Raw genomic sequence first — 24,361 nt, forward strand, 5'->3', positions numbered from 1 at the left:
TAAACCTTGGCACAATACAAGAAGTGAGTGTGTTAGAGTTGCTCCCACCAGCTGTCACACTGGTGTGAGGGGGGTAAGACATACTTTTACAGCAGTTATGCAGATACACGCTGTAATTTGATGTTGTGACCAGATGAGGGCACCATGTCTTTAGAGCAGAGAGAGGAGCCGGCTGACTTATAGGAAAAAGTTCATACAAATTAAATACTGAGTGTAAATGTTAAATAAAATGAAAGACACGTTTCCTCAGTTGATGCATATAAAGCATCATAAACCTGCTCCAACCTTCTACATGCTGCATATGATCATCTACTGCTTTAACAACTGCAGATGTTGGCAATCAAAAAGTACTTACTCATCTAAAATCTGTTTTGTAAGGAAGGGAAAGAAAGGGCACGTGTCCACACTGGAAGTAACGTGGTGACCAGAGACCACAGAAGGTGAAAGATATTTGGCAACTTCATGCAATTACATGTGAAATAACTGCTGGTGAGGCAAAGTGGACCGGACCTGCAATAAACTTTCAGGTTAGTGACTGAAGTCAATGAGAGTGATTGACATATATAACCTGCTAGTAAATACATTATAAGGTCACAGGAGCCTGGAATGTCTGCAAGCGACCGGCTGGCAGTTTCAAAGCGATGCACGACGAGTGAATCGTTTCCAGTGTGTACGCAGCTCAGCACAACATGCTCTGGAATCAGTGCTGCCAGCACTACTGTACATTGGAAGACTCTCTGGATGAGTGGGACGGGGCTTTGGGAGATTTGTTAAGTGCTTTGTTGATGTGATTATAACGGCTCGAGAATCTCTTTAGAGACCTGGAAAATTTCTGGCAGCATGTGTTTACTACTGGCTGTCAAGAGTGTTTGTCATGGCTCTTTGGAAAAAAAATCCATGACAGATGTCTTTAGGCCTCAGCTGGCTTCAGGTGGCGGTATGAATGGTGCTGAGTAGGTTCATAGATGAACTGGGGGTTGTTTTAATGCCTCTCCTTAGTAGGGATCTACTGAGATGCTGACAGAGAAGAAGATAGTTCATAACTGGCTCCATAAGTCGAGGTCTGTTGTTCCCCCGGCACAGACTCAACCACTTCGCCTTAAAACAAACATCATCTCTCGATTATAAATTACTGCTTAGGCTTTAGTTTCTCTTTGGTGTTGATCAAAGATTATTCAAACTTAAACTTACCTAAAATAACCCCCAATCAATGTGTACAGTAACTGGTCACTGTCAAAACGAGCCTTTACAGAGATGTAACTGACTTCTACAGCCATAAATAATTCACTGGTGAGTTGCAGTATGACCATGATACCTACCTACAAGGACTCTATAAAGACCTCTGCTGTTGTGCCATTACTGACAAATGACCTGAAGAGATTACAGTGGGACAAAATTAACCTTCCTGTCGTGTTTGGGTCAAATCTGACTGATTTACAACTTAAAACACTCATAAATATTGTGTTTTACATCCGATTTCCTCAAAGCCTTATGACATCTTCCACACTATACACTTGAATATATAAAAATGATGAGCACCTCTTTCATTGAAATTTGATTGTTTATATTGTAAGTAAAGACTCTATAGTATTAGAGAGAGGACTAAAACCATCAGGTGATTCCCTTTGAGCAGTAAAAGTCGGTCCAAATGTGTACATGAAGCTCACCAAGGATGAAGCATGCCATCGAACTTTGCATGTTGCCTCCTCCTGCTACTCCCACAAACGCTGTCTAGATCTGTGGGAAACACTATAATCCCATGCAGGGGTTAATGGTAACCATCGAGAACAGTGACCTGCCATCTTCGATCAATAATCAATTAAATCAAATTAGGCAAATTAAAACATATTAATATAAAGGGAGCTGATTTTGCGTGTGCTACAGCCTGGCGTTGCTTTCAGGTGATACCAGGAGATACTTGTCCTGCAAATTGTCCCGCAGTTCCACTTACCATTAAGCCGGCCCCCATTCCCCATTCTCATGTCTGTCATGTATTCATGTACACAGCAGTCAGTGCTCTTCTTGCAGAACTTCAGCATGTAGCCATCTAGCTAGCACTACAAAATGCGAGTGAGCAAAAATGGAGCAACTACGTAAAACAGCATTATTTGAAATCAAACATTTGAAACAGCTCAACATATATCAGCAAACAAATGATTTCTGTGCAATTTCAGTCACAGTCTCTGAGCTCAAAGTACAGTTTCATTATTTTAAAATAAGAAAAAGCATGTTAATGTTTGTTAACTCAAATTTTCAGTGGTAGGGAGCGAGGAGTGTGTTGTGGACACATTTCACCTTTCATCCAAGAGTGAGAGTCAATGATCGACAGTCAACGCCCTCAAGACCAATCGCTAGTGATTAGTGAACCAGAAAAATGAAATAAAATCCGACTGCCTTCTTTTCATGCATTTGAGAATGCCTAACTTCCCTCAGGTTAGGTCAGCGGCTCTAAAACTGTGGGACGTGAACAAACAGGTGAAATATGTGAAGTACAGTTTATCAAGTGACTCATTTCTGAGCGATTTCTTTCCCCGTGCTGCACTGATACAAATGGTCCCCTCCCTACACTTTAACCCCTGAGTCTGAGCAGTGAAAAGAGCGCAGTGGAGGGTAAAAGCTCAGTGCATTATGGGAAGTCCCGCACCAGCCGGAGTCTAGAGTAGCATAACTAAGGAACAGTTCAGGGTCACCTTGTATTTTTACAAGGCCTAGCTAGTTGGGATAAGTATAAAAACTAAGTATCATCTTTATACACAAAAGGACTGTTTTGTAACAACATATCACAATAAAGTCACTTTATTTTTAACAAAAGTATGAAATACTATTTTGAGCAGAATGATGTGTAAGGTGGAAAATAGCCAAACTGGGAGCTGCTTCCACAGGAGAAGCTCCTCATGGCTTAAGTCTCTGTCTCCCATTCTACTGTTAGAAGCTCAAGAAGCAAAAGTAAGCTGCAGTCTGAAAGTGAAGTGCTCTGTTGGGATAATGTGATACTACAAAGTCTTTACGATGTGGTGGTTTGTATGTGTGGACAAGGATTCCATCATTTCGCCCTCACTCAGGCTCAAGTGTTGCCTCATCATTAAAGGGACATTCTGCCAGTTTTACACAGTGATTTATATTAAACTGTTGGGAGTTCTTCTGAGCCTTTCAAACCACCTGTTTGATGTCTTCCACAGCTCTAAAAGTACCTAAGCTTTATGTAGTCTGGGTAAACCTGGACTGGACTTAGCCACATCTAAAAAACATTTCACATGTGAAGTGTGAGCATGCAGAATGTGAGAGTGCTGAGGAGCTGCACTATGAGAAATGTAGAGGATTTAGACTGTTGCAGCTTCTGCTACTTCATGGACGTACAATACTAAATTGGTTGGTGAGCCTTCAGAGCCGTTTAAGCTGCACTTTATATATATCTCTCATTTGATTATGATCTGAGTTTGCGGGTGATCTCTGGGACTTATCTATAGCACTTGGGGTTATTTTAGATCCATTGCCTTGAAGCATTCCACTAAAGTCACACACTAAAGCAAGCCAGGACTACTTTTTTCCTGCATCTTGATCTCAGTGAGACTTGCTGAATAAATACGACTAAAGTAAAACAACATCAAGAAGCGGCAGCAGGCTTTGAAAACGTACTTGGTGCCACATTTAGCTCATGCCGACTGTTTTGTTTTTATGGATGCTATTTTGTCTCTCCGTTGAGGACAAGAATGGAAATACTTTAAAACGTCATTATCCTGTCGGCTGTAGCTAAATAAGTAGGGGTGCTTTTTCCCCCCCCCCATCACACATTAAACCAGGTGCTCTGCCGTCTCCAAACTGAATTCAACTTTTGTCAAAACATCAGATGATATTCTGGAGGGAAAAAAAAGTCAGCTTTTCTCGCAGTAAATGTCAGCTCCTAGCTTATCTGTATGTATCGAAGCGCTCTGGCTGTTCCCCAAGTAATGTAAATATATATGTAAATATCAGCATGTGCGACCCAGGGACAAGGACAGCCTTGTAACATGGGGGTGAGATGTCAATCAATACAGGGATGGGAAAACATGGCTGTGCATTCAATAAGCAGCATACTGCACAGAGATGAGATGTGCCGTGTCTCTGCATCCGTGTGTAAATATCAAAAGCGTCAGCAAAACACAAGCGCTCTGAGCTGCTTTAGTCGTATCAGATTGTCTCAGCGCGAGTGAAATGCGAGCCAAATAAAAAATTCAGGGCTTTATTCACTGCGGCCTCAACCACGTAAAGAAGAATAATAAATAAATCCACAGCAAATGTCTTACGAAGATTTAATGTACATTTATTCTTAACACGTGGAACATATAGTATAAAGATTTCATACTGAATAAATGATATTCATTAAGCCAAAAAAAAGGAAAAAAGAGGAATTTACATCAAGTTTTTAGCTACATCATCTGAAATACAAATATGCAGAATCCGCATCACTGAAAAAAAAAAAAAAATAAAAACAGTTTCTTCATCAAGGTCTAGTTTGTCGTTTATGAAGGAGCTCGAATGGAACCGATTTGTGTTAATATTCTCTACACCCAGACGAACAGAAAGTTGAAGTTGTGTTTACTGAGAGGAGGGGGTGGCGCTGGATCTGACAGCAGCTTAACGACCCCCGTCCCCACGCTCACACACGAGCGGGGTGAGGCGCTGAAGTAACGGAGAGGGCGGGCGTCAAGTAATCACATGGCGTTCTCGATGCAGGGAAACTCGTCAAAGATTAAAAACGGTGAAGAGCAACAGAAGTCGAGAAAGAGAAAGTGTAATGTACAACATCATATATACACTGCAGCTTGGACTGCATCTAGAGTTGAGGACCAGTCCTAAAGAGGTGACTTTTGAATATAAGGGTCAAGTCATACAATCAAGGGACAAAGAGAAGAGGTCGGGGTGTTGTAGGTTCACCGTACTTTGGGGGGAAAGCCGTTTTTCTCTCTCGACATTTAACTAAAACTGGTTTTAAAAACTACAGTTTGCTGCCAAGCCAGCGGATCTCAGTGTGAAACAGTATTATTACAGTATGTTTACAGTTTTTAAGGTGTACAGTACAGAAAAAAGTCCTACAATCTACTGCACAGGCCTCCCATGACAGACATCTGTTCACAGCCAATAATGTGGTTCCTGTGGGGCTGAGTATATAGCATCCAAAGTTACAGCAATTATACCACACCACAGTCCATGAGTCTATGTAGCCTCCAAACATGAACCATAATATTGTTTAGTCTGTGCCCTCTTTCCCCTGACGACCCCCCTCCCCCGAGGGAGAAAGCGAACACGTGTATCCCCCAAACTCACTGTAAACGAGACAGCAACTTTGGTTACAGTTTTTTCTTTTTTTTTTTTTCTCTCTCTGGAGATTTTTTTTCAATAAAAAACAAAACAAAAACAAAAGTCCTTTCTACAGGGCAGCAGCACACTCTGTCCTATGCCTGGGTCCCAGTCTGTTCTTCTTTGCCAGTTTCTTTCAGTTTCAGATGTTTGAAATCAACAGCTACTTCATGATATTCCTTCCTTATAGAGAGAAGCAGGGGTAAGAAAGACAGTGGAATCCGAGGTGATTTTGCATAAATTAAAAAAAAACAACAAAAACTAAAAAAAAAAAGTTTTGCTTTTGTCACTCACCCGCAACTAACAGACACACGCACGCACGCGCACACACAAAAAGGTGGTTTAGGGGGAATAGAAAGAGGCAGAGCTGAAACCTCTCCACGGCTGTCATGACTGGCCGATCAGAAACAGTACATCACAGATTACTTGGGACACCAGAGAGTTCATAAGTGGGGACATCGAGATGTCCAGTAGCCGCGACTCATACAAAGTGAACTCAGAGTGGTTTTCTTCCACCTTAGCCAGGGCGTGCAAAGCCCGCGCTGCCCGCCGCATCATGTCCACACTAGTAGGCTCAAACTGGGGTCCACCCTGCATTTGTAGCAGGGAGCTCTGGCTCTGCTGGTACTGCGTAGCCGCTAGGCTGTCCTCCAGGAAGCCCAGTAGGTTGCCCACGCTGCCTTTCTGCACAGCGATCGCTCGCGCTGCAAGGCTGTCACCCTGGGCTAGGTTAGCTAGCAGGATCACTGCCATTTCACGGCAGACGGCCACCTTGCGCTCGCCGACGAGTCGCACGAGCGAGCCGTAGAGCTTCTCCAAGCGGCTGAATGGCGGAGTGGCCAGAATGAGGTCGACGTTGTTGTCCTGGATGCTGAGCTTGCTGAGGGTCTCGAGGACCAGTCTCTGGGGTGAAAGGGAGCCGTGGGGCCCCAGCGTGGGAAAGGGATCCAAGGCCTCTGCTGAAGGGCACACAGCCCAGTGGAGCAGGCCATCAAGGAGAGGCAGGCATATGCTCTCTGGGTAGATAGAAAGGTCCAGCTGGCCGGAGATGTTTGCCAGAGTGACCAGGCAGTTCTCCCTTAACACCTCAAGGCAGTCCCACCACCATTCGTCTCTCTCGCAGCTCACGCCTTCGTCTTCCTCGTCCTTCTCGTAGGTAACAGGCGCCTGTTTGCGTTCAGGGTGCCTGTGTTGGAGCAGCACCAGGCGGCCCAACAGCAACAGGAGGCCAGGGTGTTTGGACATCTCCAGGTCATTGCCAGGAATGAAGGAGAGGCTCCTCACAATGTTGGAGACGCAGATGCAGCGCCGAGCTAGCGAGTCCTGCCAGTCTGATAGAGTGCTAAGTGGCGTTTCATCCTTGCTGTGAGGTTCATCCTCCAGGATTTTGATGTTGCGGCGGCTCTGGAGATCGGGGTTGATGCTGAACAAATACTTGCCGTTCTCCTTCTGCTCCTCGGCACCTCCACGAACTACTTCCTCCGTGACCGACCCTGGGCGAGCGGATAGTACATCGTCAATGGTGGCAGTGACTGGTGCGCCAATGGGAAGAGGAGGCGTGGTAGTCTTTGTTGGAGACTTGTGAGGTTCAGAAAACTGGGGCTGCTGCTGCCGAACCTTATCGTCACCACTGGATTTAGGCTTCTCTGGGTTTTCTGCTGCTGCTGTTGTCCCATTCACCTTGACCTTCTTGCGGTTGTCAGCGGCTGCTGTTGTTTGTTTTCGCTGCTTGAGAAGCTCCATCCGGCTCTCAAAGTGGGTCTGGATGTGCTCAGTAGTGTCACCACCACCCACGCTCCAGTGTATCAGGCCGCTGTCAAAGCTCTGCCGCTGCCCAAGCTTGGACAAGCGGTTTAGCCGGAAGGGATTCTTCTTCCGCACCACCTTGATGGGGAGTTTATCAAACTTGCTAGCCTGTTTGGGCTTTTCCGAGTGTATACTGGGGTCGTGGGAGAACCCTGAGGTAGAGGTATTGGCTTCCTTGATAGAAGACTCCCTTTCCTTCTCCTCTTCCTCATCCTCTGAAGACTTATCTTTGTGGGAGTTCTCCTCTTCCTCCTCCTCCTCCTTTACCTGGACCAGTGAAGAAGTGTCAGGATTGGTCTTTGTTTCCTCTACCTCCTCATCCTCTTCGTCCTCCTCGTCCGAGTTCATGTCCTCGCCCTCAGGCATGGGAATTTCATCATCAGAGTCCTCAGCTGCATTGGGGTCTATTAGGGTGCGCTGGCCAGGGTCTCCTACTTCATACTCCTTAAGGATGCCAAAGATCTCAATGAGACAGCGTCTGAAGTACTCCACTACCAGCTCCAGAAATCCAGGTAGCTGTGAAAGCAAAGAAGGTGGTCACTAAATTTGACAATTCATTCTGAAATGTTGACAGAAACAAATGCTAACAGGTTGTGGATGTGTGCAACCTACCTGGCAAAGGTTAAAAGTAGAAATGCTATTGTCATCATACAGTAGAATGTTAATGGTGTCCAAGGCCCAGGTGCTCTCAGCTAATAAGCCAGACTTTAATGACATCATTACCCTCCAAGCCTCAGGAGTGCCTTTGAAAATAGAAACAGAATGAATATAACTAAAAGTAACCATGATCGGTCACTGCAGCTTTAAATAACATGTAAAGGTTTACTAATCTTGGGACTTTAACTCCATACTACATGCAATACATACTACATACTTGTGTCACCTAGTGTGAATACGCAATTCGTATCTGAAAGCTGTCTTAACGCAAACTGAGAAATATCAAATGGTAAATCCATTACATGTGGTAAATCCACATGTAATAAACAATATGCTAAGCATATTGTTTATTACATGTATAATGTTACAAGTTATCAGGCAAATCAAATTTTATACCAATGTCTTTCATGGTGAGCCGCCTGCGGGGTTTCAGGTGGGGTTGGGTAGCTTCCACAGAGCCAGGAGGGAAGGCCACATCTCGCCGGATCATGGGTTGCTGCACGGGAGCCTGGCCAATGTGGGACGCGGGAACTGGAGGTCCAGCTTTCTGCACCTTAATTCCAGGATGCATATAGGGGGATTTGCTGGGCGACGTTCTGCTTTCCATGGATCGGGGCATGGGTGCTGGGCTCGACACCTGAGGAATGTGGTTTTGGGAAGCCGAGTAGGTGGAGGGCAGGGCTCTGGTCATGGGTGGTCCAGAGCCTGCGGGGACAAACGGAGGCTGTCGCTGGTTGGCATGGCCAGGCCACTGTCCCTCGTGGTTCATGCGCTGATCTGATGGCATCATATCTTCTGAGCGGTTCATGCCGTGGTAGCCGGGACCCTGGCCCGACACAGGGGGTCCCTGTCGGTTGGGATAGTTCGGGTAGCCCATCTCATTGCGGCCCTGCCACATTGGGCCCTGGGAACCATCAGGGCCTGAAGGCATGGGACTTGCCATCATCTGGGGAGGCATCGGGGACTGGGAATTGGGGCCTGCAGATGACGGCCCTCGATCCCGTCCGAAGGGGAAGGGGAACTGGTTCTGTGGGCCTGGCGGTCGGCGCTCCCCTCCAGGGTACGCATTATACTGATTATACATGTCCTGCTGGCCCTGGGGCCCCGAGGACTGGGGTCCTGGCTGTTGCTGCCCACTGTAAGGAACGTTGTACATTTCTCCCTCATGGCGCTTGGCAGGAGGACAATACCCACCATCCACAGGACGTTTGTAGTTCTGTCAGCACATAAAATTAAGCATTACAATCTTAAACTGAGCACAATAATTTTAGCAACAGCTCATACTTCTGTTCAGCTGGAACAGAACATAGTACATTACATGAACACTGAAAAGAGAAACCCAAGTAGTAATAGGAGTACTGCAAATGCTGGACAAACTGTTCTTACTGGCTGCTGCTGTGGATACATTCCTGGCTGCTGATTTGGGTAAGGCCCACCAGGGGGAGCTCCTTGGCCAGGGAACTGATTTGTATAGGACTCATGCCTAAAAATACACACTCAGATTACTATATTTCTTCATTTCAGTAAATGATTCAGTTACAATAAGAAACTCTGTAAATATCTTTAAATCTATCAATGATCTCACTGACAAAATGCTGACATGCAACCATGTCTGTCCTTTTAATCTTTGTACAGAATAGTCTCTGCCCTGAATGGTACAGACCGTTGCTGTGGTGGAGGACGGCTAGGCGAGTACATCCCTGTGTCAGCTCCAGAAGGCATCATGTTGGGCTGAGGAGCTCCCGGTCCCATGTTGACATCAGGGCCCATGCCTGGCTCTTGTCTATAAAAGCAACAAGCAATAATCATGAAGTGATTTGATTTAGTTGGAAAGAGAAAAGGACACTGAAATGGCACAGGTCAGATCACAATCATCTTATCTTATTAACTATAGTATATTTACCTTCGTTCATATCCATACGGGTACTGTTGCCTCTGGCTCATTGGCATGTTGGCCATTGGGCCTGGTGGACCTCTGTTATACTGTTCCCCCATTCCACTGTTGGGGCCGGGTGGCATGAACTGTTCCCCTGCTAAAAATAAATAAACATAATATTAGTTATGGCTATGAACGAACCCTTACAGAATCTGGGGTTTGGTCACATGGACGGTGCTCACCTTTCCTCATGCCTCCAAAAGGGTCCTTGTTGGACTCGTAGGGACCCATCCGACCCATCATCTCCGGTGTGCCTATCCCAGGCTGATAGCCCTGAGAGTTGGGAGTCATGGCGTTCCTCCTGGGAAACGCCGGGTCTCCGCCATCAGCAAAGGGATCCTGTAGATTAACGCTACTCCTGTAGGAAAACAGATGGCTTTTTAGCAGAATGTGGAATTTTAAAAAATTCATAGTAATTAAGACTTTTCTAAGTTTTCTTAATTTCTTTTTTTGAATGTTTTCTGTCTGTCCCTCTAACAAGACACAGAAGACAGTTTTTACTGTAGTCTTCTAAGCCCCAAGTGCATACTTTATAACTATAATCCTTTCATATTCCTGTTGACTAGTCTGGTGTTTGTGTGTGAACAGAACCCCATCAGTGTTAACTTTAAAGCATATTTTGCTGTTTTTCGTATTCCAGTTCTTGCTTCTCTGATCCAATTTCACCACAGGTGGAGATTTTACTACAAACGCCACAGAAGAACACACTGGTTTTTGAATCGTACCTTACGCCAGGCATTGGGGGCATTTGCGTGTGTGGGGTGGAGGCTGGTGTGGGGGGCTTCAGGTCTCCCCCCTCTGCCATTGAACTAGTGGTGGACTGAGGGGTTTGGGGTCCTTGCAAGGATCCAGAACCAGCTGCAAAACACAAGGATACACACAATGACTAAGTGGGAGAAAAAACAAACAAACAAAAGAAAAACAGTCAAGTGCTCTGGTTTGTAACACTCAGAGATTCCAGAGAATTCAAAGAACATCCCTCTCTCCTCCTCGCTCAAGGAATAAAGGCAAGAGCTGATAGTTGATAGTGAGGCGGGTTAGGCAGAACACTGCTGGGGGCTTTTAGAGCACATGCTGCTTTTGGCAATCCTAAATCCCATTAAGAAATTCCTGAGTGCTGCACAGAGGAACACAGTTTGTGTCGAGCTGACTGGCTTTTGAGTGCATAGCCAGCAAAATATCTTGAATCTTCCAGCTCATCACCGGATGCCTGCCCCCTCCTCATCCACCGCTGGGCTCCAGGAACCACCAGGAAACAGTGATGTAAACCTTCACTGTGACAGATTACTGCCTGGGCTGTAGAGACAGGAGACAGCCAGCTATATGTGTGTGTGTGTGTGTGTGTGTCTGATATTTTGTTTGTGTTGTGTGTGTGACATACTAGCAATCATCCTTAACTTCAGCTCAGGACTTCTCACTATTAGCAAGCCAGTCTGATGAGTCACAGGTTCCCATTCATTAAACTGGCACACACACACAAACACACACAACACCCGGGTCACTGGCAGGTCACAGTTATTCACATTTTCTCACATCACCCTCTTGCCTCTCGAGCTTTCACGCATGCACACAACATTCATTGGCTCACCCTCCCTCACCCCCTCCTCCCTCTGGGCAGGGATTTCCCTCTACTAAAGATGAAGGGAGGGAGGGCATGATAGAAATAGAGTCAGAGAGAGAATCGTGTGACTTACACACACACAGTCACACACACACACACAAAACCCTCTTCCCCCATTCATCATTTCTGGCTCAGCACTAATCTCCAGGGAGTGTTGCCGTGCTGCTGTAGCCCAGGGCCAGGCACCAGGCAGCGAGGACACGCCACTGACGAAGCATCGCTATCGCCAAATCACCTCCTGCCCCTCTCCTGCCATTACTTCCTCCACCACCCCCACCACCAAAACCCTCCCCTGCCCTTCTTTCGTACTAACCAGAGGGCTGATGCCAGCTGACAAGCACCCTGATGTCTCCTGTAACAACACCCCGCGCTGACTCAGTGCCCCGTGTCTGACAGCCTGGGTCTCAGCCAGACTGAAGCAGCATGTGGTTGCTCCTGGTGTGGTTGCTCCTGGCAGCTATAAACAAGGAGTCCCCTCCAAAATAAACAGCTTCTCATGCAACAAGCAATGACCCTTCCTGGCTGCAACCTCCTCACCCTTAACAACTGGTATGAATGAGCGCCAGTTCATCCGCTGACTTTTACCCAGTTCATTGAAACATTTAGCATTCTGCTGTCATCACCGTTGCCACAAAAATCAAAGTGGGGAAGTCGGAAAGGACAAGTCTTTCGTCATGTCCTGTGCAAATGCCAAGGACTATTCCCCCAAGGCATGTGTTTGTGGAACCGTCCAAAGGACTTACAGCTACGCCGCCGCCATTTATAACTCCTCCAATATAGGGAAGCAGCGATTTATGGAGGGTGGCTGCTCCTACATGAGATGACAAACAATGCTCTATGAATGGCTTTAAAAACTGCAATTAATGGGATACAATAAAATAGACTAGTTTATAGACAGCTGATGTGAGGCAAATAGAGCAGAGATGATGTGATGAATTGTACTTAATCCAAACTGCGCCCAAGGGAGAAAGGGAAATCTGAAATAAGCTTCATTCATTGCATTTTAAATCTAAGGAGGCAGTAAACTGCGTGACAGTGAAGCGGAGCAGCAGCGCTCACCTGGGCTGGGAGGCTGGATTTTGGGCTGGTTCTTTTTGGTGTCCGTGTTGAAGAAGTCTGGGGGAGGGTCCTCGCCGCGCTCCATTTTGCACTCAAAGGCGTACAAACACTGGATGTACTGTTTTTTGAGCGAGCTGGCTGCGCTGCTCGACGTGCCCACGTTCAGGTTGGTAGCCAGCTCCCTCCACTTCTTGTTCTTGTTCACCTGGTGGGCGAGAGAGGAAGGAGGTGGTTCAGAAAGCTGTATACGAAATTTTTTTTTTTTTTTTTTTAAATCACCGACGATCGTCCTTCTGATCTGAAGGATTCACATCAAATTCAGGTGGAAGTCCAGGTGTACCTGGGTGAGGCCGCCGATCTCTTTGACGGATATGTAGAGCCTGAAGAGATCGAGGGGCTTACGGCCCACAGCGGGCAGATTGTTCATGCCCATGGCTTTCTCCTCAGCAAAGGCCAAGTATCGGTCCACCCAAATTTTCCTCTCTGGCTCCGGGCCAAGCTCGTACAGACGGGTTATTTTCTCATTGGTGATGGTGGAAGAGCTCGACTTCTGTTGGACGGGTGACGGAAGAAAATCGTAAGAACGAGAAAAAAGGAGGGCGGGGGAAAAAAAGCTGGACTTTGAATGTGTACCTTCTTGGATTCTGGCTTGGGAGTCCCCTCCACTTTGTTGTTCATCTTCTGAGCAGGATTCATTTTGTCCATGCCAAACTCTGAACTTGGAGCCATTCCTGGGAGAACAGGGGCAATGACAGAAGGGTATAAAAATAAAAAGATTACCAGTCTATAAAACTGTTTTATAGACACAACCCTCAGGCCTGCAGCTGTACTCCAATCACCTGATCATTGCTATAGTTTAACTTGTACTCACCAGGGCTATTGTTGGCTATGTTTGCTCCTGCCATTGGATACGGCCCTGGCCCACCTTGGTTTATCATACTGTGCATGCTGTTCATGCCTGGGCCATACGGAGAGCCTGCTCCCATCATGCCCTGGGACATGTTAGGATAGCTGGGTGGCCTACAGAAAAGAAAGCTTGATTAGAAGAAATGCTAAAAAACAAGAACCACAAAGAAACAATGGATGCGCACTAGTCAACTTGATGATTAAAAGTTGCCACCCCTGTAGCAGACACTAGAAATACTGGTCAGTTAAACTAATTATTTCTATTTTTCTAATGTCAAACCGAGTTAACTAAGACGGCAAGCAGCAACCTGCCACTACCAGGGCACACAGTCCCACTCTTTGTGACAGGAAGTTGTAAACAAGCAAGTTGGGGAGGTAAGGTAGATGAAATCCCTGTGAGTCAGTGCAGTTCTGCAGAATTTTATTCCAGATAATGAATGGTACTATCTCGAGGCTGTGTCAGAGTGAAATTAGCGCTGTTTCTACAATGGTCACTTGAACCTGGCTCCAAAAGAAAGTCAGTCTCCACAGACTCAGATGTTTCAAAAAGCGTGTTCACAGCCTGATACAAAAAATGTGGCTTTGGCTTCTATAAATATTTTCCTGTAGAACAAGTCCACAGTGACTGACTGTTGTTTTTAACTTAAACATTCAGAGACTTTTATGGCCACTATGACTGACAGATGCGCTGACACAGGCGGCTGGAGGTGAGCTACGTCTCAGCTCTGCTAATTCGAGTCTCTGAACTGGACCTCCTCACGGTGTTTGTGCTGTTGCTGCCTTTTGGATAAATTTTAATGAAATTTTCTGACAAATAATATGGTTTGCTGTCAACTTAATCGTACTACCCAGCCCATCCAATATGTCTGTGCAGCAGTTTTTGGTGAATGCAATTCTAGCATTCTATTTTTCTACCTTTCTTTGAGCAAAGAGTACAAAAATAAGAAGAAAAAAACATTTCATAGATGCAACCTTAGGGCCTTGTCCAAATATAGTCGTGTTTCCTTTTAAAAAACAAAACATAAGCATCAAAACGTTGAGTCCAGAAAGTATTCTTCTGATTATTGTGCTAATTGTAACTTTTTTCTCAGTGGTTCTACAGTAGTTGACTAATCTAATTATTTTCACCTATTTAATCAACTAAAAATTAGTCACAAGTAATCCCTGAAAGGATCCACTGCAAATACAGACTTTGCGTGAGTGAATTATGCCTTTTCCTTCACAGAGTTCAGTTTAATTTGTAGGAAACATTAATTGAAGTCACAGGGTACCATTTGCCAAGCCCACAAGAGCTGCTCTGTAGGCTCAACAGGCATCCCTGCTTAGGAAGGATGTGATTCAGTGATTGCAGAGACCATCTCCTCTTCTGTGATAGATAAGTGTTTGGGCTACTGCCACCACTCAAGCACTAAAACATGTAACAGACTGACTTGTGTGTGAGGCAAACCAAGGACACACACACACACACACACACACACACACACACACACACACACACAGCAAAGTAATGAGAAAATCTCCTTAAAGCTATAAATTCAATGACCCTCAACAGTCACAGGCTCACACAGGTGTCACTGATGCAGCCAGGAGCACCCACCTGTTGTGTATAGAGTTTGTTGGTCCGTGGTGCATGGAAGGACCACCATCCTTCCTCGTCATGCCCGGAGGGGGACACATGCCGGACCCCACCTGAGGAGGCATGCCGCCCATATTGGAGGCCATGGCAGGACCGTAAGGCCGAGTGCCCATCTGCCCTGGACCTATCCTGCCCGGTGGCATGCTTCCATACGGAGCCCCGCTGCCCTGACCGGGAATGGGGTTCATGGAGCCACCCATGCCGGGGCCACTGGGGTAATTGGCGTTGGGCATCCCTGTGTAGCCGGGCTGCCTGGGATAACCTGAAAGTGTTACAGATCAACATTTAGAGTTTCATGCCCTCCTGCTGTGTTTCAGCCTAAAACAGATCTCATCTAGTCACTTCTCACTGACGGGATAAAGAGTTTCACCAGTCCGGCTCTAAATTTACCTCAGCTTGTCAGAACAAGCAGCCTGATGAAGCGGGCTTTATCTGGCTCCCGCCTTTCTCTGCTATGACTCATAGCAGAACTTCTTCAAAGCCTACAGAAACCATCTGAGACTTCAAAGTGCACTGATATAATTTCATAAATGTAAGAAGTGAGAGGAAACTTCAAAGCCTCTTGGAAAAAAAAATCTGGGCTATCTATGAAACTGTGATGGTCACAGGACAACCACTGTAAACTCATTCATAATATTTTTAGTATTAAAAAAAAGAAAAAAAAGTCTGCTTGATATGACAGAGCGGAGACACTGCACTCTTATTTTTCCTGCTGTACAGAAGGCCCTCAAAGCAACACCACCCAACACTCACAGCCTCATGTCTCACCTGGCGGGCCGTACTGGCCCCCCTGAGGGACGTAGTTTCCCATGGTATTGTTCTGAGGATAAGGGCCCATCCCACTATGCATCTGGACTCCTGAAGACTGGCGTGGAGATAAGGCCGAGCCAGGCTGTCCAGGGGACCCGTAAGGAGGCATCTGAGGATTGCGCATGTACACTGGAGAAAAGACAGTGAACATTAAGCAACACTGTTAGTTTTTACACACACATATCAAAGTTTAATTAATTCTGCAACCAATATTAAGTGGTAATAATTAGATGCCTATTGTATCTTATGTTAAACACTTAATGTTAAAAAAACAACAACAAGAAAATAAACAAAAAACAACAAAAACAAAACTTCACGCTACATCTGCTTTAGCATACATTTGCACAACACATTATGGCTCAAGCTCTTCACTTCCTCACAAACACAACACAGTACAGTGTGTCTGCCTGCTCTCATTTGACCTGGCAAGTAGAGCACATTCTTATTTAGAAGCACAGCCTGGGGGAGTGCTTGCAGATGGGAGGAATGCATACAAGTGCAAACAATCACACCTAAAAGCTGCTGAGAATGCGGCGCACACACTGCTGGCCACTGAGCACACGAGGAGATACTCTTTAAAGGGTTTCTGTTTGCAAACACTTCTAACACACTCACCTCTGTCCTGGCTCATGGATGAGTGCATGATGCTGTCTGACTGGACGCTGGGCGGCCGAGGAGGCATCTGATTACCTGCGGGACAGCAATGACATGGGTCTGAAATTACTGTGGGAACTGTGGAAATTTGTCTCCTTTATTTACAATCAATTCTTGCTCTTAAACTTTGAAATACTGGCCATAAAATGAGTGTGAGCCAGTCACATTCAAGCTAATAAACTGTGGCAAGTCTCTCCACAATGAGCAGCGGGTGGCATTGTAACCTCCGTCTCTCCGTCAGCGAATGGTTTACTAGCATCATGTTAGGAGAAACCTAAAGGTCCATATCTTGCAAATCGCTTCATAAATTACAAATGTGATCCGCATCGAGTTTTGAATTAAAACTCTAAATCTGTCTGTTTTTTATTAAATATGTCAGACAGGATTTCTGCTGGATACAATGAATAGCTGACTACAAAGACATTGAAATTATTGTTGTTGGTTAGCCGTATCGAGCAGGTCCATTTTTACATTTAGCAGTCTTTGGCAAGTGAAAATAAATAACTGCTCAGTTGTTTCAGGACATCATATTTATGGTGATTTTCCTGTAAATATTCTGCATTTGTACTTTATCCTGTTCTCTACTGACACCCACATAATGCTATGTATTATTCTTCTAGAACAAACTTGGTTTTAATTTTCACATTTTTCTTTGCCATAAAATCCCCCTACGTAGTCTTTCGCAGTTGAATTTCAGATTTCAAAGACCATTTCAAAGCGACTGAACTTAAAGACCTGAAGATCTAAAACAACTGTATTAAAGCAGAGTAGAAAAAGAATAATGTTTTAGCTGTGTGCCGCTGTAGGTCTGAAACAACAGTATTAACGGTATTGTGCATTTACCTGGCACAGCAGCGGGGGACAGAGGGCCGGTGCGAGAAGGGGTGACGCTAGCTGGGGAACCCACAGGTGACGGCGAGGGTCCACGTATGCCCGGCAGGTGAGGCGAAGTGTGCGGGGAGAAGGGTGACTGGGCCGGGTTGCTCTGCTCGCCCTGGCTGCTGGACACGCCCGAGGTGCTGACACCCGGACTCAAAGCGCCTTCTGTACCAGTGGGAAGGTCGTCGATGGACCCGGATAAATCCTTGAAGGAGAAGAGCAGCAGAACATGAGTCGACGATGACACTACATTCGTTCGTTTACACTGTAACAAGTGGCTTAACAAATTTATTTTTACAATTCACATCACCAACTTGTTACTGATAACAAGTCAACACATTTCGCTCTCGCTTTTCCATAAAGTATCAGTTCCTACAGCTTGTGGAAGCATTTACATCATTTTGTGAAGCGATGATGACTCAGCTGCTGATGAGTTCTCCTTAACATGAAGAACCACCAAGCAGATAAGCAGCTCCAGAACAGCGGCGAGGCCCACAGACGAGGAGAAAAAGGCCAATGCTACAGTTCTCAAGCTGTAACGGCTAGCCGTTAGCTAAACGTGTCGCTATGAAGAGAAATTACCAAGCAATTAGCAATATCAACTCGATATGCAGTCAGTAGGTACACCGGGATAGATATCATATCATTACAATTGCTGTAGTAAGGCATGCTAGTCTAATCAAAGATGAAATGTTCAGATATGGTTCTGGTAACAAATGAAGCAGAAATCCACCAGAATTATGGAGTTATTCTCTTCTTTGTGATACAACCATGATCATGGCATCGGGGCTGCGGCAAAAAGACGCATTGTCCAACAAGTTACCTTTAAAAGTAACTGATGAGCATATGGGCTGCAAATACAGAACAAGCAAACTCTTCAGGTTTCATCAGACAAAACAAAACAAAAAATCTCCGCCACTCTTTGTGGAGGCTCAGCTTATGATGGGAAGAGAGAAATTAAGTGGAAGAACTGATACTTGATATCACAGGTAAGGGTGTGTGTGTGCGCTGGGATGTAAATGAGTCCAGCCTGGCTCTAAAAACGTATAAAACCTGGAAAAAGAAAGCGGCTGCATTCTGGGAATCACATTTGGGAGAAATGAATAAGAAATGATGAATATATTCAGGCTTTTCTCCTCCTGACCTGCATGAGGAGGGTGAGGCTGCTTTATTTTCAGTGTCATGTCAAAGTCAAGAGAAGTCAAATCAAGTGAGTGGAAATCCAAATGGGCACTGATGCATTACAGCAATCTTTGCCCTCACCGGGGTGTGTATGTTACTCTCTCATAGAAGGCTGCCAGCCCTATTACAGTTCAATAATACATTTGGGTACAATGACTTCTTTTCCCACCTTTTTAAAAATACTCCACACATCACTCCCATAATGCCGATAATGATCCGTGCTGGCAAGGAGAGCTGAGTTTGACTTGCAAAGAGAAAGTGGGGGGAAAAAAAAACATTTGAAGCGAGTCATCTCGGGAGGCAGTTGAAATAATTGGTGCTGGGCACGGGCTCTGGTGCCATGTGGTGTTGTTATTGAGCCTCGCTGGCTGCGACACAAAGACGGGCGGGCGGGCAGGAAGGTAGGAAGGCAGCCGGCAATGATTATGTTTGTGGGAAGGTGAATGTTTACACACTGGCCACTCACGTGGAGACCATGTGCTCACTCAGAAATGCAAGCTCATCTGCCAGTCACATCGGAGGAAGGGAAAAAAATGGGAGGGAGTGAGGAGGAGGAGGAGAAGGAGGGGGTGGGAGAGAAAAAAAAAAAAAAAGCAGCACTCATTGGATTGTGGCCAACTATTCCCATAGAAATCTCACACTCGCAGGCTGGCTGCAGCCCCGAAGCCGGCGGTTTTGCACTTGAAACGGCGCCCGTTGCTATTTTTGGGATGTGACCTGATGGAGGAACCCCAGAGGGAGTGACAGGAGGACGACGCTGATTCAGAATCCACCCTTCCCTCCCCCTCCAATCCACCCTCACCCCGTTCCTTCGGCCCTCCCTCCCTCCGGCTCTTCCTCTCCTGCTCCGGTGACTGCACAAACCCAGGCCTCTCTGACCCACACTGGAAATACGGCACCAACAAAACCACGTGAAACGCAGCAGGAAGGGAGTATCGCACTCCAAAGTGTTTCCCTGGCTGACGCCCAATTAATGTTCGCAAATGCAAAAGTGGGTTAGAGGCACATCATTAGGTCTTCGTGCTTTGGAATCACGAACAGGGAACCGAACAGCGTGACATTCTTTGCTCAAACAACCATAGCAGGAACCCTTTTTCCAGCAGCCAGCATCGTCAGCTGACCTACACCCACCCCCTCCTTCTCCTGTTCCCAACCAAGAGATCACAAGACTGGTCATCTGACAGAGGGCTCCATCTGAAGGACTCCGACTGGCCAGATGCCACGATGACCACCTCTGTAGTTGGTACTCACAGAGACTCAGAAGCTGCTGCTCAGAGTCAAATCTCAGCCACAAAACAAGTTCTAAACCACGGCTTCCTCAACACAGACCAAAGAGGAAAGGATTCAGTTAGTGGGTTCAGCTGAGGAGACACACCTCAGCAGGAGGATGCACACTCAAGACGAACAAATGGTCATCATGAGACAGAAAAAAGGATTTAACACATGATCGTGGATGTGGGGTACTTCTAGAGGTCCATGGGGTGTAAAAGCAGAACAAGATCAATCGAGTATATCAGTCGTCATTCTTGGTAGTACCGCCTCACGGTGGCTTTTAAACCATATTAAGATTTGGGGATTGAGGTAAACTGTCTGATTATTATAGTTTGTGTGAAGCGTGCATTTATTTTCACTCAATAAATCTCCATTTCTGCCTTTTTTTTATTAAACCTATTTTCAGTTGACAGATTTACTTTTAATCAGAGGTTGGCAGTGATATAACTCCAAACTAGTTACGCATGAATCACACATTTATGTTGTTGTCTTGGAGCCTAGAGGTTGATGACCACCAGCTAAACACAGAGACAAGAATCATGCCATTAAAGCAACTATCGCTTTAAACCAATCAAGATTAGATGGGTTAGGATGGCGGGTTAAAGGTACGACCACCATATTATCATGCAATACCAGGATTTCAACAATCTTTGGAGTTGTGTTTGGGTTCCAACGACCATTTCCAAACAGCATTGATTAAAGCTCAAGAGAATCGTTTTGAATAACCACGTTTGCATTGTTCTGGTGCTAAAATTGAACTCCTAACTCAGAGACGGACTGTTAGCGGTCGTCATTCCTGCCACACTTTAAAGTCCACCGTGTGGCGTGCATGGCTAATTGGTACACTGAAGTGTGCATCATGTGTCCAGCAAAAAGCTGGGATTGAGTTAGCTGGAATAAAGTTGTGAGAGCAGTCTTCCATTTTTATTTTCCTCCAGATTACAGAATATCTGTAAGAAACAAAAAGAAGCTGGTTGGTGCTAACAGGTCCAGACTGGGACCAGAATAAATCAGCAGGACTTTAAAGTGACATAACATCTGAGAAAAACAGGAAAGTAAACAAAAAAAACCCAAACAAATGTGTTTTTGTGACAACGCCGCATGGTACGGCATGAAAACCGCAAAAATTAAAATATCCCTTAATGGCCCAATAACGCCAGCAAAAGCTCCGTTTGTGCAGCCTGTGTGCACTGCTACAGTGGCACGTATGCAGCGTACAGACTGAGCTCTTTAACATTCTGTAAATATCTGACAGCTCTGATTCCTCAGCTTGGATAGGCAGAAGAATTGTACACACACACACACACACACACACACACACACACACACACACACACACACACACACACACAAGCTCCTACCTACTCCCACTCTGCAGTCATTGATTTTTCCCAGCTCAATACTGCACAGCACCAGCCTGTTCTGCTGACTGCACAAGCCGGACAGCGAGGAGAGGACGGAGGGGGGGAGGGGTGGTGGCTGCTGGTGATACTGATGCTGCTGAGGCTCTGCTATTCAACGCGCTCATTATTTAAGGCAAATGATGAAGAGGAGGAGAGAGGACATAGATCAGGCATGAGGAGGAGTTGAGAGGTGGCGTGGTTAAGTTGGAGTAGCGTGTGAGCACAGGTGGGGTGTGTGACTCTGTGTGTGTGGAGGGGGGGGAGCTTGAAGGAAGGTCACAGCAGCATTATCAATGGCAAATATGACAACTGACAATATGAAAATACAGACGAGCCATTTCTCTATGTGCAGGGGGAGAAAGGGGAGGACCGGTGAGCCGTGTTGCAGAGAGAGCAGCAGAGAAGCTGCAGCTCTTTCTGTAGAAAGCCTCTCTGTGGCAGCCATTTTGTGCTTTTTCCCAGCACTGCCTAACATGGAACTTCAGAGCTGAGAAGTGCAGAACAGTCTTCGGGAGCTTTCAAAGGCTGAAAAGCAGCGTTTCGAACGATGAATTCGTTTTAAATTCATTTTAAAAACGATACAAACTTTCCAGAATTTTATTCTTCTTCGTCTCCTTCTTCTAACGCACTTCTTGTTCACAAATGCTGAAAATCTTCGCTGCTCCCACAGTTCTTACATTCTCCACTTCTCTCTCGCCCGTGCTGTCTCTGAGTCATCTGCTCTGCTCTCTGCCGTCCTAATGTATGCCATTTGCAGATTACTTCACTGAATCAATCAAGCTCGACCAGAGCCATTAGTCTGCCAAGCCAGCCTTTTTTCTCCCTCTTTTTTTTCCTTTGGTAGGTTATGAGAAGCAGAAAGTGGAAGAAGCAGCGTAGTGGCTCGGAGTTAATGACACGTATCTGGAACATGTAACCCTGGTCAGTGGTGTAACTAGATCTGGTGGTGGTGGCAGTGAGGAGGAGGAGGAGGAAGAAGAGAAGGGAGGGGGGTGCCAAAGTTCATCTTTGAGTCACACACTTTCCCTGACCCACTTCATTCTGTCATCCTCAGACCTCAGAGTCTCACCCGCTGCCTGGGCTGGCAAGCTTCCTCGTTCTCAGGCCTCCAGATGCTGAACACAATATATACAGCAAGAACAAAACAAAACAAACCCAGCTCGCTCACTACAGAGTCGACACATCCGCTGTGGCAAAGTGAAGAGAGTAAGAAGAAAGGGATAGAAGAGGAAGGGGGGGAAGCTGGCTGCATGTCAAGGGCTGCCATGGTTACTGTGATCCACGTGGTTGACACGTTAGAGCCGACACAGTCCCTCCCCCCTGTTGCTGCCATTCCTAGGTCTGTCTGTCTCTGTCGACGGCCTCCCTGCGTGCCTGGCAGGGTCACGGTGCAGTCAGCTACTACAAAAGAAGAAGCCCGTCATTGTTACAGGAAACGCAGACGCACCAAAGCCCTGTTCACCCCCCCACACCCACACCCCCCAAATATCCCTCCAGCTCCTTTAATTACATTTGTTGGGGAGGCCTGGGAGACAACACGGAAGCACAAAGCGGACAGGGCACGCTCAAACTTTTTGTCTTTTTTTTGCCATCTCATTCTGGAGATGTTTATGTTTATATGCCAACGACCTCGTCAGCAGAGCACTCCAGCGCTGCGCATTTACCACTTGTTCAGGACAAAGTAGGCTTTTGATATCAGAATGGGGTCATGGGAAAAGTCATCGCTTCCCTTTCAAGCTTAAGATCAAGTGAATTTTTTTTTCCTCAGCGCAGTTTCTCTTCTCTTTCTCTCAGCTCAGAATCTGAATGTGCTGACTTGACTTACTGAGCCCAAAAGCACATTATCTCTCGCCTATGATCAGAGCGCTTGTCTTCATCATTCACAAATGACACACAGTCCTTAGACAAAGTACAAGTTAATATATTTGTTCTGTCAAACCACCAGTCAATGCTCAATGCTACATTACCATGAAATGCCAGCGGGTTGCTGAAAAGAAGACAGACGTGTGGGCGTTGCCGACATGTCAGCCGCCACCCCAGAGCCTCCACCTGTATCTGGGGACTGTGTCCACGTACCAAGGGCTGATGGGAAGTCAACCAAAGACCTGGGGAGAGGCTGCTCCAGCCCCAGCTCAAGATTTGCAGGGCTGAGCTCAACCATAAGGGGGCACTCCCATCCCACTATGAGGGAAGAACTGGAGAAAGGAGGAGAAGCAAGGCAGGCCCCTGCCTCAAACAGCAGCAGCAGCAGCCATTACAGGGTTTCACACACACAGCACAGACAGACGAGAAACTCCAGGCACAGTCAAAGCACCCTATAGGTGCGCCATGCACCCTTACTAACGATATATATATATATATATATATATATATATATATATATATATATATATAGCAGATGACTCGAACCCCAGTTAGTGTTTGAAATTAACAAATCGCATTTGTGCAATTTCATCTCCCCAAGGTAAATAACAAAGGTGGATAGTGACAACAACAGCAGGGTGTCACAACGCTCACAATACCCTGCTGGGGACAGATATCTCAGACACAATGTCTACTACCTCCACAGATGAGCAAGCTCAAACTCCCAAGAGATCAACATTACACTGCTACTTTATCAGCAGCAGCAGCCACGTGGGTAGGATAATAACATGGACCAGAAAGTAGAAGATGAAAGAGTGAACCAGCAAAAACAAAAAAAAAAGGGAGGATGCCACGGTATACAAAAATCTAATCCTTCTGACACTGATCGGTGCTGTTCGGCTTTTACTTTGCTGTGTGATACAGGCTTGCAGTAAAAAAAATGAAATAAAAATCTAGGCCAACTATGAATCTTAATCAATAAGTAGGGAGGTCTTTTTTAAACGCTCCACATTTGCCTAATTGAGCTTCACTGTGGGGGTAACACAAAAAAAGGAGGTGTGCAATGCACACAAACACTGCAGCAGCCTGTGTGGAGCTACCACAGAGTAGATGAAGGGAGGCGGTGGAGAGGAGGAGGAGGAGGAGGGAGGGGGTGGTTGGAGGGGTCTGATTGCTGTGAATAATGGGGAGATGGTGTGTGCGTGGGGGGCCTTTTGTGGAGATCACAATAGTAGCAGGGAGTCCCAGGGCAGCGCACAGATGCCCGAGTGAGGCAGGCAGCTGCCCAGCCCGAGGTGAGGGGTGATGGGATGCGCAGGGCTGAGGGGGCTGGAGGGGCC

General features: G+C 46.1%; 1 protein-coding gene across 2 annotated transcripts in view; it reads right to left on the reverse strand.

Annotated features, from left to right (window-relative positions):
* Positions 1–4,283: 4,283 nt before the first annotated feature.
* arid1ab (AT-rich interactive domain 1Ab) overlaps positions 4,284–24,361 on the reverse strand; it is a 55,480-nt gene continuing 35,402 nt past the window's right edge. Inside the window, exons 5-20 of one of the 2 annotated variants that reach the window (XM_065471301.1) lie at positions 17,266–17,506; positions 16,384–16,458; positions 15,727–15,897; positions 14,920–15,220; positions 13,288–13,436; positions 13,050–13,147; positions 12,757–12,966; positions 12,417–12,621; positions 10,462–10,594; positions 9,919–10,094; positions 9,704–9,830; positions 9,464–9,583; positions 9,187–9,283; positions 8,197–9,016; positions 7,756–7,886; positions 4,284–7,659 (exon numbers count right to left, since the gene is read on the reverse strand). In XM_065471301.1, the coding sequence (XP_065327373.1) occupies positions 5,725–7,659; positions 7,756–7,886; positions 8,197–9,016; positions 9,187–9,283; positions 9,464–9,583; positions 9,704–9,830; positions 9,919–10,094; positions 10,462–10,594; positions 12,417–12,621; positions 12,757–12,966; positions 13,050–13,147; positions 13,288–13,436; positions 14,920–15,220; positions 15,727–15,897; positions 16,384–16,458; positions 17,266–17,506 (4,989 nt within the window). In that variant the 3' untranslated portion in view covers positions 4,284–5,724. Of the gene's footprint in view, positions 7,660–7,755; positions 7,887–8,196; positions 9,017–9,186; positions 9,284–9,463; positions 9,584–9,703; positions 9,834–9,918; positions 10,095–10,461; positions 10,595–12,416; positions 12,622–12,756; positions 12,967–13,049; positions 13,148–13,287; positions 13,437–14,919; positions 15,221–15,726; positions 15,898–16,383; positions 16,459–17,265; positions 17,507–24,361 lie in introns of both variants that reach the window. The other variant, XM_065471300.1, reaches the window with a different exon arrangement.

The sequence above is a fragment of the Pelmatolapia mariae genome, linkage group LG22 (genome assembly GCF_036321145.2).
Source record: "Pelmatolapia mariae isolate MD_Pm_ZW linkage group LG22, Pm_UMD_F_2, whole genome shotgun sequence".
NCBI classification, from domain to species: domain Eukaryota; kingdom Metazoa; phylum Chordata; class Actinopteri; order Cichliformes; family Cichlidae; genus Pelmatolapia; species Pelmatolapia mariae.